The sequence below is a fragment of the Crinia signifera genome, chromosome 7, assembly GCF_055691185.1.
Source record: "Crinia signifera chromosome 7, ASM5569118v1, whole genome shotgun sequence".
Classification (NCBI taxonomy): domain Eukaryota; kingdom Metazoa; phylum Chordata; class Amphibia; order Anura; family Myobatrachidae; genus Crinia; species Crinia signifera.
Window position 1 is genome coordinate 188,689,183 of NC_139223.1, and position 22,987 is coordinate 188,712,169.

General features: G+C 43.2%; 1 protein-coding gene across 3 annotated transcripts in view; it reads right to left on the reverse strand.

Moving 5' to 3' along the window:
- The window catches only part of OSBPL6 (oxysterol binding protein like 6), a 174,595-nt gene that overhangs the window by 83,259 nt on the left and 68,349 nt on the right, over positions 1 to 22,987 (reverse strand). For all 3 annotated transcript variants that reach the window (XM_083154716.1, XM_083154715.1, XM_083154717.1), the window contains exon 3: positions 742 to 946. In XM_083154716.1, the coding sequence (XP_083010842.1) occupies positions 742 to 843 (102 nt within the window). In that variant the 5' untranslated portion in view covers positions 844 to 946. The remainder of the gene's footprint in view (positions 1 to 741; positions 947 to 22,987) is intronic.

Consider the following 22,987-nt stretch of genomic DNA (forward strand, 5'->3'; position numbering starts at 1 on the left):
AAACCCCCCCCCCCTCCCTGCAGTGCACATGGTTTTGTCCATATGAGAAGGAATTTGCCTTAGCGAGTGAACCAAAATAACCCCCTAAGTACATCAATGCTCATGATTTTGTTCAACAGTGAAAAAAATTTGATTTCATATTGTGGAGAAAGAATACGGAAATAAGTTGTGGATAGGATATCATTTGTTGCTTGGCAAAAGTCATTTTGCTGCCGGGCAGTTCAAGAGAAATCGCATGTGACTTCTCCAACTGGAAAATTCGCACCAGTGTATGGGCACTTTTAATGAGGCTAGGCATAGCCGTATATTAGGAGAAAAAAAAGAAACGATTACTTAAATGAAAGGTGGAGGTTCTAGAGCAGTTATGATGTTTACACTGCTCTTGCCAACTGTCCTGCTGACCACAAACCTTGGTGTTCTTCTAATTTCTAATCAGATACTGACATTAGCATATGGTATTAAATCTGGGTTCCATGCCGGCCCACAAGTAGTATTGAGATGTTAGATAGACAGGACATAGATAGTCAATAGACATCGGATAGTCAACAGGCAATAGGACAAAAGGTCAACAGTTAAAAAGGTTGACATGTGAGATTCTTCAAGGTACACAAAGCTCTTTAAAACTTGTTCTCAGTTTAACCATCACATGAAACAACCATCCGAGTTAACAGAATATAAACACAAATAACAGTATGAAACCAGTTTTCTGAGTAAGTAACAGTAATTAGAGAAATGTCTTACCTGTCTACTGTCCCTCTGGGAAGAGGAAGAAGAGGAGGCACTTTTGTGCGTTGGCGTAGATATTCGATGAGCTGGCGATATGCCTTTCTCTTCCGAATTCATCTTTAAATGAAGATCCCGATCGTTCTAAAGTGCCAGCACAACCATACCAAACTCCATGTAGATCCTGCAGTCTCTCTATTATTAACCCATCCCCTAAAAAAGCCTGAAATAAAAAAAAAAACATATAAAAATATATTATTTAGAACATTGTAAGATTTTGGAAAGCAAAATGTTTTTTAATAGTTTATAAGTTTGATGCTCAGTTACACTAATATACACGCTGTGCCCGCCATGGAAATAAATTATTCATTTAGATTCACTGGAATTCCCGATCGGACTATAGACAAAAAGAGGCTGGTAATGATCTTATTGTTCTATAAAATAAAGAGTTAGAGCTATATCCGGTTGTCATTTGCTATTATGTAGCCCTGGGGTAGGCAACCTGGGCAATCCAGCTGTTGTGGAATTAAACATCCTTGCATGCCCTGCCACACTTTTAGCATGCCTTACCAGCAATACTTCAGCAGGGAATACCAGGATGAGTAGTTTCACTGAAGCTGGATTGCCGCAGGTTGCCTAGCACTGATGTAGCACAGGAATTACAATGTATCGGTGCGAGGGATTCATGGTAAGTACCAAAGCAGCAATACATATTCCTTACTAAAAGAGTCAATAAGAAAATTACGATTATCGACTTATAAATTGAATAATTTATACATGGGGCCCTAAAGATTACATCATCCATGAAACATTGGTTTGAATGAGAAGGAACCAGTGTCCTGGGAACACCACGGACAGTTGCTCTCCATAAGTTAAAGTAATGGTGTTTGACTTGGAAATATTCTGTCCTAGGCCCAGGGGGCCGGGTGGACAAGTAGGTTGCCCATGGGCCGCCACACCAAGACACTTCGAGCACTGAATTGCATCAGCTACAGCTGCGAGCTGCGACTCTGTAACATTGGCGGGACAGCCAATGTTATGCAGTCGCTTAACCTTGGGGGGATCAATTCTGGGTTCAAATTCTAAAGCTGAATTTACAATAAGATTTAATTCCATACATAGCCCACGCCGATATCTAAAGTAAAACACAAACCAGGTTCAAAATCTATCATGAGAACAAAGATCTGTTTTTGTTGCTATACATTTACTTTTGGCCATACTTACCTTCTTCTCTTTTTTCCAGTGACGAGTGCCGGACGGGGTCCCGACAGTCGGGATCCCGACAGTCATTAACCCAACGTCGGGATCCCGACAGTCATTAACCCGACGTCGGGATCCCGACTGTTAAAACACCAACAATCGCTGCCCGAAGGCCATTCTCCCTCGTGGGGGTCCACGACCCCCATAGAGGGAGAATAGAAAAGGTGGCAAGCATAGCGAGCCACCGTGCCCGCAGCGTGGCAAGCACAGCAAGCCCGCAGGAGGCTTTGTTGCGCTGGCCACGCTGTCTGAGTCCAGCCAGTCGGGATCCCGATGTCGGGCTAATAACTGTCGGGATCCCGACTGTCGGAACGGCATACCACACCCCCCAGTGACATGGGCTGGCCAATGCTGGATTACACGATTTGCTGTGAATAACGTTACTTATGCCTGTCCTCGCACCTCCCACTTCAACCTTCTCTCCAGTTTCTACTAGACTGGAGAACCTCAAAGGAGGCAAGTATGTTTTTAACCTACAGTAACAGTCATAACATAAGTGTCTCAGGTTTACTCTCATCCCATTCAGAAAGTACTGAGTACCCGCCAAAGCATACCACCCAAATGTCCAGATTAGCAGAGCCCTCAATGGCTCGGGTATTGCAGGGAAACAGGATGGGACTTTACAGAATGTGCACAGTTGGTTAAAGCGGGAGGAGCTATACCCAGTTTGGGGTCATGGGACAATTATACATATTGGGGTAGCCTTTCGTTTGATTACCCTGAATATGTAAAAGTATTATTTTATCTGGGATCATTACTGTTTTAGAGCAAGATACATCAAGCTTCAAAAAGTGATAAAGTGGAGAGTGATAAACAACCAGCCAATCCGCTCCTAACTATGATTTTTCAAACCCAGCCTGTAACATAGCAGTAAGAAGTAGGGTGGCCAATCCCGGGATCAGCGGGAACCTGGGATTTGGCCCCTAAAATGCTGGGATTTCAAACCCCGGGATTGGAGTTTTCAATCCCGGGATTAAAGAATTAGACTGTGCATGCACACGTCTCCCGTTGCAGGCAGTGTGGCTCTGCACAGCATGACGAGGTCAGAAGTCATGCTGCGCAGGCCGCACAGCCCCGTCCTGGGAGCTCAGAATGAATGCATTGCCTGCCAGCCCACCCGCCCGGCTCGCACCTTCACTACAAGGCCGCCCACTCACCCGCTCCGCTCCCAGCTTCACTGATTGGCCTCCCAGCCGCACCGCACCACACATGTAAGTAAATATGCGGGGCGGTCGGGGCAGGTTTTTTTAATTAGGAAAGCCAATCCCGAGAATCCCGCGATTGAAAATATGCCTCGGATTGGCATCCCTAGTAAGAAGAAATTCATCACTCCATTTCATCACTTTTTGAAACTTATAATTATTCAATGATCTGGCACCCGCTGTATGAGCTACTGGCATTCAATTACTGGGAGGTACAGTATATAGGATTTAAATGAGTGGAACACTGAGGGAAACCTGGATAGTGTTGGTGAAAACCTGAGGGAATAGGGCCCTTGCCTGTGAGAGCTCACAAACTAGGAGGTATACTGTAGATGAACATCTGGATGGGGAAGGAATTATACATGGAAATAGGTAGAGGAGGAAAGGTGCTACAATGAAGGCTGGTAGGACTCAATATTAAGATGTTTCTCTACAGAATGTTTAAAGCAGAGTAGACCAGCCGAAGGAGTGAGTTCCAGAGGTCAGTGACACAAGTTAGTACTAATTGTAAGTGGACTTGGACCAACAAACCATCTGCCAGAAGATCGGATTTTCATGAGTTCGTCCCAGGATTTATAGGATGTGTTGGATGGCTTTGATTGAGGAGCTGTCCAGTTAATGACATTAGCCCATGTTTTGGCATGACTGTCCTGGCTCCAATCTCCCTTTGGGCATTGTGCCAATGCCCATTGCTTTTTCTGTAGCAGAACAGAAGAAGTCATCTTCTGTTCCTTTAACAAGCGCAACATTCCAAACATAATGAGTTACCTGAAGGAATAGCAGACAGCGCTCTACATGGGAGGGTGTGCAGGGAAATGGGGTGGGTGGAAATGGGGTGGGGTTGGTTGTATTTAACCAACGCATCCACTGACTGCGTTGGTTAAATAATAAAGAGTAGAGTAATTCTCAAAAGAGAAAAGGCCCAAATTGACATATCATTAAAATTCATTTTATTTAACTAAGTTAACTAAATATATTAGTGAATATTCACAGCACAAAAGGCATGCTAATCCCTAATAGGCAAATGTCATTTTAATAATTGAAGAATTCTGTGGTGATTTGACTTAATGGCAAATTGCATCCTGAATTTTAAAGTGATCATTTAAACTATTAGAATCTGAAATATTCTAGGATGGCAGCTTACTCTTAAACTTACACGTCCTACTGAAAAATTAGGTTTTGTGTGGAACATGCTTAAGGGGCCCCTACCTCAGTGACTGATACCCCATTTCCCAATGCTGTTGCTCTTGTTCTCTGCTTTGTCATAAAACTATGAAAGATGCAGGCCATGCACCTGCTCCAAACATACCCGATTTGAGTGGCAGCCATTAAGGAATCAGGGAAATTCTGCATGTTACAAATCCCACATTTGCCGATCTTTAAATTTTTTTAGTCGGTATAAGCAAATCGGGGTACTCTTTTTAAATACAATAAAAAATACAATTTCTATTTTTTTCAATGGGAAAACATCTGGATGCGATTTTTGATGTGCAATTTTTTTTGGTCATGGCAAAACGTGCGATTTTTACTGCAGTTTTTGAACAAATAAATCGCTCATTTTACAAAAATCGCACCCTTCTACATACTGGGGCAGTACGGATGGTGTAATGGTTAGCATTACTGCCTCACAGCACTGAGGTCATTGGTTCGATTCCCACAAGGGCCCAAACTGTGCGGAGTTTGTACATTCTCCCGGTACTTGCGTGGGTTTCCTCCGGGTACTCCGGTTTCCTCTCACAATCCAAAAATATACTGGTAGGCTAATTGGCTCCCAACACAATTAACCCTCGATTGTCTGTGTGTGTGGACATGTGGTAGGGAATATAGATTGTAAGCTCCACTGGGGAATATGTATGCGCTGCGGAATATGTATGCGCTATATAAGAAACTGTTAATAAATAAAGAATAAATTAAAAATAAATACAGTATATTCCATAATGTAGTTAACTTTACAGACGTCACATAATAGGACGAGTGACTCCGTAGATCCTATTACTGGCTTAGTCCTGGCTACCTTATGTGGACATACAGAAGGAAGGAACACAAGGCTGACTACAGATCAGCATTTATGGCCTGATGCCAATAAACTTAATTTTTCTTTTGCTAATCGCTTTATTTAGAATTCATTCAAACTGCTGAAATCCATAACTACCAAAGGTTTATTTATCAACATGGCACAAATAGCAGAACATTTATATTTACTCCCAGTAAGCCGTCTGTACTATGACGCCGTCTGTACTATGTTATTAAATCAGCCTTAAAAGTTCATTTTAAAACCACAAATGACACTTGGCAGTGGCAGCCATATTGTGCCCTGAATCCATTTGATGAAGCATATAGAATCTCCAGCCCTTATGCACATCTGAGTGGCACAGTTTAGTGCTTGGGTAATGACACCTGTTCCTACGGATCGGTGTATTCTCAATAGCTCCTAGGAAATTGGCATGGTTCAGTCATCGCTGGACCTCGTTTATGATATACAATGGATGCCTTCATTTTGCACCCATGCTTGAAGACCATTCTTCCAGCACAAGTCAAGGGCTAAGCCTGTGATCAGTGCACCAAGGGACGATCAAACTGGAACATTGTCTACTTCTGTGGACAGGCGGACAAAACTGAAGAGTTATTCCACCATTCTAGAACCTATTATGACCAAAATCTGTACCTTTGTTTTTCCAGTATCTGGTTGATACATTTACAATAAAAATATAGACAGTCAATACAGTAGGTTGACCCCCGAATAATATCACATTGGTCAACACACACATTTGAACTTTTTCATCATTTACATCCATGTGGACTACTACTGGGAATAGTAACCTGCGCCAAGCACAGCAGATTGGGGCACCTTGCCCCAAGCAAGCCTGTGAGGGCACACCTTTATACTCCGTTATGGCGAAACATACAAAATGACACAAAGAATGGTACAACCATTTTTTGTTTTGGCCATTTTCAAGTTGATCTTTTGTACTTGTTGACCTCTTCTACTATCTACTTTTTCTATGGTGCCATTTTGACCCAGTCAACTATCTGGAGTCAACGTATTGACTGTTTGTCTTGTCACTGTAGGTCTACTGAACCACACCCAGTTGTCCAACTTTTTGGATTTCCGAGACCGATAAGGGATGTAGACTGCTAGGGGCAAATTTACTAAGATAGGAATTCTATTGAAGATGGGATGTTGCCAATAACAACAAATCAGATTCTATATATTATCTTCTAGAAGGTGCAAAATAAATAAGTAGCATCTGATTGGTTGCTATGGACAACCATTTTTAATATAACTCCCATCTTAGTAAATTTGCCCCCATAGTGTGTGGTAACAAGCAGTTGATTTGCAGACCATTACTAGAATTTTGCGGTACTTTCACACTAAGAGATTTGATCTTTGGATCAAAATGATCTGAAAATCACTGTACAATATTATCAATGTAAGGGCACATATTGGTGGATTGAAAATCAGATTATGTGAAATTAAGTTTTTATTTTGACTGATAATGTATGGGCCCCTTTACATTTGTTTCTCCTAAAATACTGCCAAGTTTAGCCTGATTTATGGCTTATATAAAGCAATATAATGCGGCATTTCTGTGCGCTTAAATTTCTTATTTAAGGCAAAGTGCATCTAGAAAATGCCATGAGACTGCACTTCGTCCTTACACCCTTATGGGGAATTTATTTTCTGTATTACTTTGTGGTTTGGATCAGATGTAGCATCACAATCACTAAAGACTTCTCGGCCACCTGAACAAAAAATGTTATCTGTAAACAAAATTCTTCTGGGGCTTCTCTGCCAATAACTATCTTTAGCTACTCCCTTGTGCCTCCTTTTCACATACCAGGTTCTCTATTTAAAAGAAAAGATTCTTCAAGTATGTCTATGAATTCAATTATAAAATGTAAAATAAAGAAATTGCAACATAAAATGATCCTATCAATCACAAAACTTCTGTGCAGAAACGCATTTTTATGGCTGTCATGCAATATTGTTTATAATCTCTAATATTGTTCAGGCTAGTCTGTTTTAGCTCTGCCCGAGTTTTAAAGTGCAAAACGCGCCCTGCCTATTTGGCGGTGCTGCTGAATCAACCCTGCCTGTTCATCCCTGCTACGGGCTTCTGAGGCTCTAGGGCAGTGGTGGCCAACCCGAGGCTCTTGAGCCTCATGCGGCTCTCCCCCTTGTAAAGTGCGGCTCCTGCTCCCACTGCTGCCCGCCGCCCACCGTCCGTCCCAGTCCCCACTGCTCCCGGTTCCCTGGAATCCCTTCTCCTTCTGAGGGGAGGAGAGCGCGCATTGCGCATCTCTTCTACCCCTTACTGTGCATCCTTGTGACTGGGCCGTGGCCAGCAGCCAATCAGGAGCCGGCCAGCGAGCTTTGATTGGTGGACGGACCAGTCACAGGGAAGTGAGAGGGGAAGGAGACATGTGCTGTGCTTGTGTGCTCTCCTCCCCTCCCCTCGGTGACATGACAGAAGTCGGACTGCAGGGGGACGCCAGACTGTCCTCTCCCTGCCTGGCAGCAGATGCAACAACTGTGAGTGCTGCTGCTGGGAAATTTGCACTGTGGGGGCATAGCAGTTTGTGGCACTGTGGGGGCATAGCAGTTTGTGGCACTGTGGGGGCATACCAGCTTTCTGGCACCGTAAGGGCATACCCGGCACCGTGTGGTGCATACCTGGCGCCGTGGGGGGCATATGTGTATCTGGCACTATTGGGGGCATATGTATATATGGCACTGCACTATTGGAGGCATATTTGTATCACACCCACCCAAGGGGTCAAAATAGACTACACCCCTTTGTTTGGCGCATGCGCCTTCGGCGCGCGCATGATGGCTCTCTAGCTTGACTACCGATATTTTTCGGCTCTTTACCTCTGACCGGTTGGCCACCCCTGCTCTAGGGAGAAGCCCAGCACCCACATAGGTGCCGGGCACGCCCCCAACATACATCGATGGATAGACCTGCCCACACTGGCGACGTCTGTGGGCAAGCCCGCCCATATTTGTGACATTGTCAGGCGTGCCTGTCCACATTTGTGAAGTCGGTGGGCAGGTCCGCCCACATTTGTGACGTCGTCGGGTCCACCTTGCCGCATTCAAAGTGCCCCTTGTCCTCCAGCACCCTGCCCTTCTGCGATGCTGGAGGGAACACTATATAATAGAATGATAATCTAAAACCCCCGTCGTCTGGTAACAGCATAACAATGGGGGTTTGCACCCCGAAACGTTGTAATTAAATGCAACCTTATTTTAAAGCTTGGAGTGCCGTGTTGTGGGCTACTCCAAGGAGGGGTCTCCCCTGTTTGTCTGCTATACCCAATTTGTACAAAGGAACCCAAGTACCTGATCTCCGTTCACAGAGTGCCAGTTCGCTGCCTTTGGGAACAACTGAATGGCCTCTGGGGATCAAATAGCCGGTAGAAAATTACAGCTGCAAATTAAAATGTTTTGCGGTTCTCTGATCTGAACACAGTTTAAATTATTTTTAATACAATCTATGTTATACATCTGTTTCCTAAGAAAAAGATTTAAAAATACTAAGACTGAGGGGGAAATTTACTAAGATGTGTATTCTACTTCACATGTGATATTGCTATGGGCAACCAATCAGAATAGACTTCTTATTTATATAGCACCCTCAAAAAGATAGTAGACAGGATCTGATTGGTTGCCCAAAGCAACATCCCATGTGAAGTAGAATACACATCTTAGTAAATTTTCCCCTGAATATTTGGGACAGTTGACATCTATGGACAAAAGAGGTGGTTTGGTTACCAAAATGTTTCCAATTAAATTAAGTAAAGACCTGAATTATCAAGAGTTGACCCACTCTATATATTTTCAGAAACACGTGATTGAAGGTTTTCTCAAAAATGCTGGCAGTGACCATAATTATACATTTAATATACAGAATAAGTTACTGCTTGGGATATACTGTAATGCTGTTTTTCTTTTAGCATTCCTAAAGACAAGGCAAGATCCCTAATGTTTGGAGGTGAAATGATTCTAGCACATCTAGGATCAAGGGTGTTTTTATTAGGGCATGTTTGGTAGAAAAATCAAAGCAAAATGGGATTATTTAGATAATATATTATCTCCCTCCAGAGTAACTCATTTCCATAGACCACAAACCATTGTATTCAGGTCATGTAAGCACAAATAACAACATCTAAAATAAAACTAAGCACATTTTCGCATGCAAATTGATTTTAAATAGGAAGATGGAACATTTTTTGCCAACTAGAGATAAGTGAAGAAGCCGCTGTATCTTTTGTCGAAAAATAAATAACTCTTCCACCCTGTATTGTTGGACAGGATAATAATGAAGTTGTCTGTTTTTTTGTTTTGTTTTTAAATTCCATCTTTATTTTCATTTTTACCATTAAAACATATGTGCACATACATGTCAACATATATTAAGATTATCCAGTCTCGTCACATTATCATTACATTATCCATTTCTTTATGTTTACAGTGTTGTTATAGTGGTCCCCATGTACACGTGACTACCATTTTATTTAATTTGACCTTGTGCCACTTCTTATCTAGTTCTCTATTTTCAATCTATTTCCACTCCCGTGCCAATTGAAGTGTTTCTTTTATATCTTCATTTAAATTGTGTGTCCTGTGTAATTTTCCTATTATCTATTATTTCACTCAAGTTTTCCATATGTGCTCTTTTTCAATTATATAATGTATTATTTAATTGCCTTTTCCAGCTTTCATTTATTATCCTTCGACTATTATACAATTGTACTTTACTTACAGGTGTATTCTTTAATTGCCTTTTCCAGCTTTCATTTATTATCCTTCTACTATTATACAGTTGTACTTTATTTACAGGTGTACATACTTCCCAACTGTCCCAAATACTGCAGGAACGTCCAGGTTTTCGGGGAAGTTCCCGCGTCCCTCCCACGGCCAGCAATGTACCGCGGGGAGGGGAGGGGGGGGGGGAGGCAGCTGGGAGTCCCCCCTGTAAGTTGGTGACCAGCGCTAAATAGATGCTGTGTGCATGCACACAGCATCTGTTGCGGCAGCCAGAGGGGCTGGGGGCATGGCTAGAGGCTCCGTCAAAATGGGGGCGTGGTCTTGTGGGATGCCGCGATTATAGACAACGCCCCCTTTCTCAGCAAGCCATGTCCCCTAATTTCAAGCGCATTTGTCCCTCCTTCAAAGGCTTGACATTTGAGAGGTATGGGTGTATTCCTTTACCCTTAATACTATAACTATATTATGCTATATTTACCTCAATCCCTTTCCTCATTATCTGTGTCCATGGAGATCACTTTGCAACACTCAACAAAAGACTCTATACATTATATACATTTTGCTTCTCTCCCCCCTCCTCCCCTCCTCCCTCTCCTGTTAGGTTATCAGTCAGTACCCCCTCTTCTAATTGAAACAGAAGTTGTCTGTTTTAGCACCTGCGATGCATCGCATCCAATTTCCCTTGAACCTCCCCGGCAGCCCCCCGGGAGTTCTTTTACATGTGATAAATTTGCATCTAAAAATATGGAAGGACTCCCAGAAGCTGCCGGGGAAGTTCAAGGGAAATTGGATGCGACTTGCCTTTCACTAATGTATGGGGCCTTTAGCTATATAGCAAATGTGGAAATTCTACTGACTTATTTTGCATAAACCATTGGTATGATTTTGTAAGTCAACTATACATTAGGAAGAAGACTCTAAAAGGTTTCTAAAGGTATATTAGAGGTAAGGCCATTAACAAGCTGTCAAAAGCCAGGGCATGTTTTTGCATGTTGGTGCACATTTACACCATGCTTGCCTACCCTCCTGGAATGGCCAGGAGGCTCCCGAAATTCGGATCCCCCTCCCAGCCCCCCGGGAAGGTGGGCAAGTCTTCCGAATCGACCACGCTGTCCCCTGCACCCCTTCCCCGCTGCGCTACATCGTAATTTTCGCGGGTCCACGGCAAGGGGTGGAGCTTAAATGCCGCTGATCACATCATCTTGCATCATTTTAGTCCCGCTTAGTGACGTCCTTCTTGTCTTGAAATAAATTTGTATTATTTTATCCTTACCTACATAGAATAAAAAATATTAAGAGAATTTTAATTATATAGCATTCGTTCTCCAATAGAACTCAATGTGCTTCATTCAGACAGAAGGAACAATGAAATTCCTAAAAGTTTTTCATAAACTACAGAGAGCATGGAGATACTTAAGGAAATTACAGAAATGCTTGAGTAAACAGAAAAGTCTTGAGTCCCTTTTTGAAAGATTCTAGATATTTGGCAAGTGGGCATAATAAGTGTCCCTCTAGTGTGCCAACATTTATTTAAGAACATCATATACAGATATATTTCTTCAATTTCCCATCCAGAATATGGTCTGTGGCATAGTATCTGTTGATAGACTTATATAACCAACTATTATTGCAACCCAGCGTTGGCAGCGCTATCCCTGCTGTGGTTTAAGGGCAAGCGATACTGACTGCTAATACATTGACCACAGACAGTAGAATGTCCCTATCAATTCACACACTTTTCCTCTTTCATACCTGGAGAAGCAATATCAGTGCACATACGGTACAACTAAGCTGATACCATTTCTCCCGCATAACGCCACTTTTTTTTTTTGCATTCAGTAATTTTTATTGATTTTTGCGTAACATCAACAGAAAACACATGTAAAAAACATAATAATAAAAGCAGCTAAGGCCTTCACATAGGATAGCATAATACACGACAACAAATAGTGAAGCAGCAAATGGTCATATACAGAGGAGATAGGTATAGACTGTACAGGCCAATGAAGCAGAGTTTTGCTATATTACAATTGTAATAGTACAAGTACTCGAAGATGCCATTCGGGTACAACCACACAAAGGCAATACAGAGTATACATTAAAATAGTATTCATATAGAAAGGTGAACTGTACCCTCTAATACAATTGGAAGCATATTAGTTGTATATCGAGACAAGGTGCAGTAATAAAGCAGAAGTAGAATCTGTACCCAGGTACCAGGAAAAAAAAAATCCCAAGACAAACCTTCCCCATAACCCTGTATAACCTACCACCAACCCAACCCCCTATTCTATATTACCTAACTACACCATACCCCCCCCCCCCCACCCCCCAAAATACAGGATATTACAGCAAAATAATTAATCAGGGCATCAAAATAATTGACCCTATGCTAGGCAAGACGAGACCCAGCTCTCCCTCAGCAAACACAGAAACAATAAATATGGATAGAACACTCAGAAGCAAAATACAATGCACTATCCATAACAAAAACAAGGGGAATCATAGACGTATGTATTGAAGAAGGTATATCAAAAAGAAAAATAATAAAAGGGAAAGAGGTGAAAAGGGCATCGCAAACTTCAATGTGGCATCAAAAGTTAGGCTAGCCAGTTTTCAGGACCAGGAAAGGGCCGAAATAAAATAGGAAAGGCAGGTCCAGGCTCTTGGGGATACGCAGGAGTATATCCAGGAGAGTCAAAACATGAAATCCAGAATTGTACAGCTTGAATTAGGAGAAATGGAGGAAGTTTTGGATGGACCACAGCCTCATCCAAGCACGTAGGTATAGAGTACCAAGGACCCTTATACCCGGATAAATCAATCCAGGGGAACCCATCCAGGGTTGTAGCATATGTAGGTGCTGCAGAGGTTGCAAAATCATGGCACTGAGGCAGATTCTTCTCATCTCCAGAATCACACTGGTCAGGAACAAACAAGGCTGATAAGGCACAACCCTGCGGATCAGCGAATTTGGCAATAAGCCTGTCAGTAGAAGCATATATAGCCTGCAGTAGTTGTTGAAAAAGAGGCTTCCATAATCATGGGAATAATATGTGCAGCCACAGTTCCAAAGTTGGAGAGGAAGCTGACTGCCATAAAGGAGCCCTAATAGATGGTGGCAGCTAGCACATCACCAGACGTACCGAGGATAGTGGCAGCAGGAAAACAATCGGCTGTAAGCACACTGACCTTTAGCCAGAAGAAGTTCTAGAGGTGCTGTCCACACGTGCTGAAATGGCATGCTTTTTGGTGTGTCATTTCTTGTTAGTGGAACACTCCTCAGGATATATCCATATACATTGCACCACTATCGGCGCTATTCAATGTCTCATGTCCTGGTGCTGTAAGGTTTTTTTTGTCTCTTAGCGGCGTTATTTTGTATTTTGTGTGGTGTTATATTGTGCTTTGTGTGGTGTAATATTTTCTGTGTTTGCGACGTGGTTACTCAGGTTGTTTTGTGATTAGATCACGGATGCGACTACATCGCTTCTGTTCTTGGTTAGTACAGCGGTCCTTGGTATTTTTTCATTTATCTTGTTAGGTTTTCTTTAGCCAGTTTCCCCTCTTGTTATTTCTCAAAGATTGCTGACACTTTGTTCCACATAAGACCTGGTGGTAGCGGAGTTGGGCCGGACTTAATTTACCCCTCCAAATGTGGCTATTAGAAGTGAAGCCTTAGTTACGCAGGTGTCAGCCATCTTTGGGGAAATTCAACAGAGTCAGTGTAGGGTTAGCTGTGACTGTTCTAAACAGCGGCTACGGCTTGGGGTTCACACCCGATTCATAACAGTCATCAAGTTTCAAAAAGTGATAAAATGAAGAGAATAACGAACTGTCATGTTACAGGCTGGGTTTGAAAAATTACAGTGAAGTTTGATACATCTGGCCCATAAATACTAAATAAATGCACAAAACAATCATAAAAATTTCTCTAATATCAACTGCAAAGATTGATTACATTAATTTTAACCACTTTTGAGTTTTAACATCTCTGTGAAAGATGTGTAAAAATTCAAATAAAAATGTGTAAAAAAAGATTATATTTCCTATATAAAGGTAAACATTACGGGTGACATTCTATGGAATGCGATTTGCGTTTTTTTTGCGTTAGACAACAAAATGGCGATATCGCATTTTTCCTTCAAATCGCCAATTTAATGGGATGCGCTAAGGGACTGAAATCGCATATTATGTGCGTTAAGGCATGCTGACCAAAAGTGCGAGATTAATTCGCATTTTTATCGCATCCAGATGTTTTCGTACAGAACAGTATACAACTCGCTTATTTAATGCTATGCGCATTTGCAAATCGCAATTTTTAGTTGTCTAATTATCGCACTTATTTCAGACCAGGGTCTGTTTGGCGAATTAGCCAGAACCCTGCACAGATCGCAATGTTCTGTGCAGGGTTCTGGTGTTAAAAAAAAACAAAACGGATAAAATAAAAAAAAAACGAGCGCGGGGTCCCCCACCTGAGCATAACCAGCCCCGGACTCATTGAGCCGGTGCTGGTGACATAAAATCAGGGTCCCCGACAAATCGGGGTCCCCTTGATTTCATGAAACCAGCACCAGGCTCAAGGTCCGGCGCTGGTTCCCAAAATACGGGGGACAAAATGACTAGGGGTCCCCCGTATTTTAAGAACCACCACCGGACCCAACCAGCCAGCAGGGTAATGCCACAGCCGGGGGACACTTATTATATAAGGTCCCGCGGCCAAAGCATTAACCCCCTGGCTGGTCAGCATGGGCAGGGGTCCTGTGGAAGTGGGGACCCCCCCAATGAAGGGGTCCCCCCCCTCCAGGACTTACCAGCCCATGCTGATAGTCCGGGGCTGTCCCCGATGCCCCTGGGCGGTGGGCATCGGGCTGATGAATTGTGTAAAAAAAAAAAAGTAAAACTATTGTTTTCTACTGGCGAACTATGAGTCCCAGCAAGCCTACCCCGCATGCTGGGACTTGGAGAACCACAAGTCCCAGCATGCGGGGCATTAAAGGGCCCTCTGGCACTTGTAGTTCTACAGTACAAAAAATAGTTAAAGAAAACACACTGACACCCTGAAAAATAAAAGTTTAATACACACAGAACACACACACACTGATACTTACCTACCTTGAGCCCGTAGGTCGGTCCCTGGATCCTGGGTCCAGGCTCCGGGGCTCCAGGGCAGAAGAGTCCGGTTCCGGGGCCTTGGTCCTGGTTCCGGGGCTGGTCCTGGGGTTCCGGGGCTCCTGGCCTGAAGAATCCGGGGTCCGGGATCCGAGGTAGTCCCCAGGAGTACCTAAGGAAGGAAATCCTACTCACCTGGTCCCCGGCGATGACCTCGGCATCCTCTCCGGCTGAAGCGCTGCTCCCATCTGGTAACCGGCTTACAGGACTTCACCGGCGCAGAGATGTTTCTTCCTCGGCGTCTCTGGACAGAATGATTTCTGGCCAATCAGGAGCCGAGAAAGTCGGCTCCTGATTGGCCAGAAATCATTCTGAATACAGACGCCGAGGAAGAAACATCTCTGCGCATCTAGAGCAGAGATGTTTCTTCCTCGGCGTCTCTAGTCAGAATGATTTCTGGCCAATCAGGAGCCGACTTTCTCGGCTCCTGATTGGCCAGAAATCATTCTGTCCAGAGACGCCGAGGAAGAAACATCTCTGCGCCGGTGAAGTCCTGTAAGCCGGGTACCAGATGGGAGCAGCGCTTCAGCCGGAGAGGATGCCGAGGTCGTCGCCGGGGACCAGGTGAGTAGGATTTCCTTCCTTAGGTACCCCTGGGGACTACCTCGGATCCCGGATTCTTCAGGCCAGGAGCCCCGGAACCCCAGGACCAGCCCCGGAACCAGGACCAAGGCTCCGGAACCGGACTCTTCTGCCCTGGAGCCCGGACCCAGGATCCAGGGACCGACCTACGGGCTCAAGGTAGGTAAGTATCAGTGTGTGTGTGTTCTGTGTGTATTAAACTTTTATTTTTCAGGGTGTCAGTTTGTTTTCTTTAACTATTTTTTGTACTGTAGAACTACAAGTGCCAGCGGGCCCTTTAATGCCCCGCATGCTGGGACTTGTGGTTCTCCAAGTCCCAGCATGCGGGGTAGGCTTGCTGGGACTAATAGTTTGCCAGTAGAAAACAATAGTTTTACTTTTTTTTTTTTGCACAATTCATCAGCCCGATGCCCACCGCCCAGGGGCATCGGGGACAGCCCCGGACTATCAGCATGGGCTGGTAAGTCCTGGAGGGGGGGGACCCCTTCATTGGGGGAGTCCCCACTTCCCCAGGACCCCTGCCCATGCTGACCAGCCAGGGGGTTAATGCTTTGGCCGCGGGACCTTATATAATAAGTGTCCCCCGGCTGTGGCATTACCCTGCTGGCTGGTTGGGTCCGGTGCTGGTTCTTAAAATACGGGGGACCCCTAGTCATTTTGTCCCCCGTATTTTGGGAACCAGCGCAGGACCTTGAGCCTGGTGATGGTTTCATGAAATCAAGGGGACCCCTATTTGTCGGGGACCCTGATTTTATGTCACCAGCACCGGCTCAATGAGCCCGGGGCTGGTTATGCTCTGGCGGGGGACCCCGCGCGCGTTTTTTTTTTATTTACTTTGCGCTTTCCTGCAAACGTGCGATTTTCAGACATGAAAATCGCACATTTTCAGGACTAAAGACAGCGCACCAATTCGCCGCAAATCGCACCACTTCGCACTTTTCAGCCTCCAAAACGCATCACATTAAATATGCGAATTTTGACAGAAAAGTGCGATTTGAAAAAGTGCGATTTGCGGCGATGTGGTGCGCTAAAAAAACATGCGCATTTATCTCAAGGCATAGAATGTCACCCTACATGTCATTACGCTGAAGAAAATATTTGATTGTCAATTTTCACACCTACTGTATTTTGGCAAATTCACTTGGCACTCAAAGGGTTAAGTAACATATTAGAGAATGGTTTCATGTTTGTGTTTTTCTGATAGTCACTGAAGCATTAGGTCAGCAGTATACACTGACAGCATAACTTGGCTTTGCCCTCTAATATGTTTCTATACTTGGAAGTAGAAAGTGGAAAAGATCAAGTATCACATCCAAGATTAACTGGGTCAGTGAGTCCTTTCCCGGCCATGTCACTGAGCACAGATGGGGTGTATGATGCACTCAGACACTTAAGTAGAAAGCCAAAATGTCCTTGCAGAAGTTAGCATGGGAACAGCTGGTGCTAGACAGAATACAGCAAAGTGCATCAGCTCTGATAAAACATCTACAAACCCATCAATTTAATCATCGATAAACAGCTCAGAAACCCCCCCGATAAAACATTAGGAGTGAAAAATTGTTTTTCACTTTTTTTTTTTAAGCAATGTTTTTCTGATTATTTTATTAATCTGGCTATCCTTCGGGCTATCCTTTTAGATAGCTCAATTAAAAAACAGTTTGTGCCGAAAATATACACTTCCAATGATACTTGTGTGTTCTTCCTCAGCAACCCCATTTTTGCACCGGGTGCACACATAGCCAAAATAATGAAAGATTGGACGCTATAGCCGGGTTCAATTTTGCACCCATTTCGATCCATAGCCTACACTGATGAGTAGGAACATTTGTATATACTGTAGGTTGTAGTCTGATCCATACCAAGAATTCCCAGTGGATACTGTATATCATTGACTGAAAGTTTCTGTGGAAATAGCGTTCAAATTGATGTTCCTACTTTTCAGCTGCTTGAAATTATTTCGGGACCCTGAAGCAGAAAATGACCTGATGAACCCAGAAATTTGCTGAATATAATCATTTATTTATAATTTATTTGCATACATCTCAGAGGAGTGTAATATTATCCCTTTTATATATATATACATTTTTAACGAAAGAATAGAATGTTTTCTAAGATCTGTAGATGAAGATCTGTTCTGTTAAAGGCTTATGAAGATACTGGGTTTTACACTATCTATATACATAAAAGGCTAAATACTCCTCACATCTGAGGTGAAGTACCGCTAGTGACCACTAGAGGCCATTCGACGGACTAAATTTCTCCATAATAGAAAGTGAAAGCAAAATTATCGGTTTCAAACTTTCTGAATATGGAGAGAGGGAGCTTTGAAGACAGAGATTATACACACACTAGACCAGGGGTGGCCAAACCAGTACTCAAGATCTCCCAACAGTTCATGTTTCTCAGGCAACATGTGGATCTATAGTAGGAATGAATGCAGCAGGTTTCAAAATGTGACAGTTACACTAGTAATGACTACAGCTGTGCACCAGCTAGGGAGTCTAGAAAATGTGACATTTGGTAATGATTACAGCTGTGCACCAGCTAGGTGATCTGGGATGTGACAGTTAGTAATGACTACAGTTGTGCACCAGCTAGGGAGTCTGGGAAATGTGACAGTTAGTAATGACTACAGCTGTGCACCAGCTAGGTGATCTGGGGAATGTGACAGATAGTAATGACTACAGCTGTGCACCAGCTAGGTGATCTGGGAAATGTGACAGTTAGTAATGACTACAGCTGTGCACCAGCTAGGTGATCTGGGAAATTTGACAGTTAGTAATGACTACAGCTGTGCACCAGCTAGGGAGTCTGGGGAATGTGACAGTTAGTAATGACTATAGCAGTGCACCATCTAGGGAGTCTGGGAAATGTGAGTTAGTAATGACTACAGCTGTGCACCAGCTAGGGAGTCTCGGAAATGTTACAGTTAGTAATGACTACAGCTGTGCACCATCTAGGAAGTCTGGGAAATGTGACAGTTAGTAATGACTACAGCTGTACACCAGCTAGGCGAACTGGGGAATGTGACAATTAGTAATGGCTACAGCTGAGCACCAGCTAGGCCAAACTGTGGCAAGGCATGATGGGACTTGTAGTTTCATAACAGCTGGAGGGCCATAGTTTGGACATGCCTGAGCTAGGGAGCCTGGGAAATGTGAGTTAGTAATGACTACAGCTATGCAGCAGCTAGGGAGTCTAGGGAATGTGACAGTTCGTAATGACTACAGCTGTGTACCAGCTAGGTGATCTGGGAAATGTGACAGTTAGTAATGACTACAGCTGTGCACCAGCTAGGTGATCTGGGAAATGTGGATCCATTGGTAGATCTCGAGGACCGGTTTGGCAAGCCATTTATGTAATTTTGCTGAAAATAGACAAATTCTTAAAACTGTCCCCTCAATCAGGGGATGTCGCTAGCAATGCCATGCTGCAACAAATAGTGCCATTGCTGCCGGCATTGGCAAGTGAGTATGCACTTGCTGATGCCAGCTCGCCCTCACTAACAAGGTCGCTAGGTACACACCCTGTGTATTGTGTACCCAGCATTATTTAACAATTTGTTAAATAGAGCAATCGTGTGTTGCAACTTATAGCATTTACATACGTCAGCATTCGTTTGTCTGACTACACCATTAACAGCTGATATGTGAATGGTTGCTAAGGGACACAGCATCAATCACTGCACCTTGGAATTAAATAAGTCCTATTATGTTTGTTTTCCCTGCCAGATAAATCACTATGACAGGTTCTAGTCTCTGCATGAACTGTGCACATATATGAATATTAAAAACAATTAACATAACACAGATATTGTGGAATCAAAAATATGCAAATGATCACTCCTAGCCTAGCTGCCAATAAATGCTAATCACATTTAAAATTCTGCTATTCATACGGTTTAACGTATTTGTGTCTTAAATCACTTTGACCACTGCGATTCTAAAATTGCTAGTTTGCACTTTATTTATGTCAAATAAAGCCCCTTTCTCTCCAAAACCAATAGACTCGACTTGACCTTAAAAGTGTAGTAGCAATCACATTAAAATGTAATTAACTGAAACGACTTTGAAAACTATTAACAGATCACCAGCACAGATTGTATTAAATATTTATTTAGCTAGTTATACAAAGGATTGCTTTTTCTTTGTTGTAAATAAACGCACATCTTTATTACGCTAATTACAGAGCTTGGTTTCAGGACAACCCTTTATGTAATGAATACGCCCGCATATATAAATTATTTACAACGTCACTGGTATGTGTATCAGTGGTACAGGTAGTGATGTATTATTGCTTCAAATGAGACGGTTTCTGATGGGCAGAGTTTTGTCCATAGTTGCATGGGTTAAAATGTAAAAATGGCACACATACCAGAAAAGATTAAAACAAGGCATAATCTCATCACAGGTTAAATAATCAGATATTTTTCCAATGACAGGCTATATACAGTATAACCACTTAAGGCAGTGGTTCCCAAACTGTGTGCCGTGACACCCTGGGGTGCCTTGGGACACTTTCATGGGTGCCTCAGGTTGATTGTCCAGGAATAATTCAAATTGGTCCGTATAATAAGTAAAACAATTGTTTGTGGGTTTAGATTATAAAATATGTGGTCAAACAGAAGCTAATCCAATCCTTAACAACATAAATAACCTTAAGGAGGACATTAACACAATTTACGTAATTTAATTTTTATTTTTTAATAAGAAACTTTTGACCTAGGGGTGCTGTGAATCAAATTCTGATACTTTAGGGTGCCGTAATTCCAAAAAGTTTGGGAACCACTGCCTTAAGGACCAGCACACATTCAAGGGTAGCAGGAATGGCGTGGTGGTTAGCATTACAGCACTGTGCTCTAATAGACTAGCCAGGGCCAATATGCGTCATCCAAATATATATGTCTAGGGTCCGTTTGTGTGTCTCCTAAGCACCGCCATCTGTTGGCAGCGAGTGAAACTGCATCTCTTTCTCTCTCACACACGCACAAACACATAGGCAATCACAAGGTAGCAGACTAGCTTTTGAAGCTTTTGCTTCGAGCAGGCTTACTGGTTAAGAATATGAAGCTATCCTGTAACAGATGTGGAGGTGAGCCTGTTGCTTTTCAGATTAGCTCCTAATAGTGTTCTATTTGGTACGCGCTTATTTACATTCTGATTACACCTTAGAAATGTCAGTTTATGTACTAATCACTAGTGTTCAGTGGGGATACGGTCACTAGGTCTACAAGCATTAGGTCGACATGGGTAAGGTCAACACAACCGTTAGGTCAACATGGGGTTTTTCACAATTATTTGAGCCGACATGTGCCGACAGGCGGTATTTCATACCCTACCATCCACTAGGGTGTGGTGGGAGAATAAAATAGTGTGCCGAGCGCAGCGAGCCATGCGAGGGGACGCGGCGCTATGATTCCGCGTCCATGTTCATTGTGTCGACATTCGGGTCAAAAAAGTGAAAACCCCCATGTCAGCATTTTGATTGTCGACCTTCCCCATGTCGACCCACTGCTTGTGTCGACCTAATGACCCTGTCAAGCTAACCCATGTCGACCTTCAGTCATGTCGACCTTCATGCATGTCGACCTAGTGGTGTCTATCTAATGATTCATTTTATTTATTTATTTACAGTTTCTTATATATATCGCAGCATATTCCTACCCCTCAAGTCTCAGCCCCCTCAGCTCACCCCCGTCCCCTTCCTTGTTCGTTTAGTGGTTACGTCCCAAATCCCACCTTAAGTTCAAAGTCAGATGTCAAATTCCCCTAATACCCCGTTCTCACTGCATGGCAAATTCCCGTGTTCAGGGAGAAAGGGTCAACCCATGTCGAAATTTCCGGGTCTCCAACCCTGCTTTTTACCCGGCTTTGAGACCCGGGTATGCAGATACGGGTTGATCCATTCACACTGCAAAAACACCTGTGTTAAAAGGCAAATTACCGGGTACCACTGCTTCACCCGGGAATTCGCCTTATCAGTGAGAACGGAGATAACCATCATATGCAATGGCAGCTCCAGGGGGGGGTGCATGCAGGGGACCACCAAAAAACGGTGGGTGCGCCCTTACTGGGCATACCCCTGTGAATGCAGGTGTATCAATGCCTGCTTGGGGCCCACCCCGAATTCATCTATCTGCAACCAGAATAAAAGTCAGTCTAGACATGTGAGCAGTGTATGTGAACGTGAGCGGATTTGGGCAGCAGAGGGGGCGGACGTATACCATAATACTGATTCATGTTTGAGAGATGATGTTCTCAGTCATTTTACAATGATACAATGATACACACATTGAGCTGACTCCATTGTGTAAATAGCAAAATATTAGCTAAAGAACATCAGAAAACCAAAGAATTCACACCGCTTATTATCGTCACCATGTCCTGTGATTCTCTAATGAAACCCCCCCCCCTCTTACTTATCTCCTCACCAAAGACAATATCTCTATTCTCAAGTGCTGACCTTTGCTCAGGGAGGCATGCTAATTGTATATATTATATTTACAGCACAAATAGTGTTCCCTGGGGCATTTGGGTCATCTACACAGAAACACAGGCAGATGGATTAAATCGCTGGCCGTGGGCTTGTTTTATTGTGGAATGCTCGCCAGTATTATAGGAGGATTCGTGCTCAGCAATAACAAGATAAATAACGACCCTTATAAAACAAAAACTGCTAATAAATGTTGCACAACCAAAAGTAGGGTTTTTATTGGATTGCAATAGATCATCACTATCCGTTTGTACTTCTAGTCCAGTGAGCCAAGCTGCAGACAATTGCATATCTCCTTCTTCCTTCTGTCTCAGTGTTCCCCCGCTGAGCAGCATTGTGCAGAGGGACTCCCAACTGCACCCCCACCATGGGACACTGCTGGCCCCTGGGGGGTAGATTCCCCCCCCCCAAAAAAAAAACAGGACTATATATATATATATATATATATATATACATATATATACATATATATAAACACACACACACATATATATATTTATTTATTTATTTGCAGTTTCTTATATAGCGCAACAGATTCCGTTGCGCTTTACAATAGTAAACAGTGATAAAACAAACTGGGTAACAACAGACAGACATGGAGGTAGGAGGGCCCTGCTGCAAGCTTACAATCTATATATATACATACATACATACATACATACATAAATAAATACATCCATCTAGGGCCTAGTAGTGTACCTAGGTGGGTGTTTTTTGCCCGACACTCATAATGCCATCACAAGACTGACATGGTCATAATTTTGACACTGACATGTTGATTTTA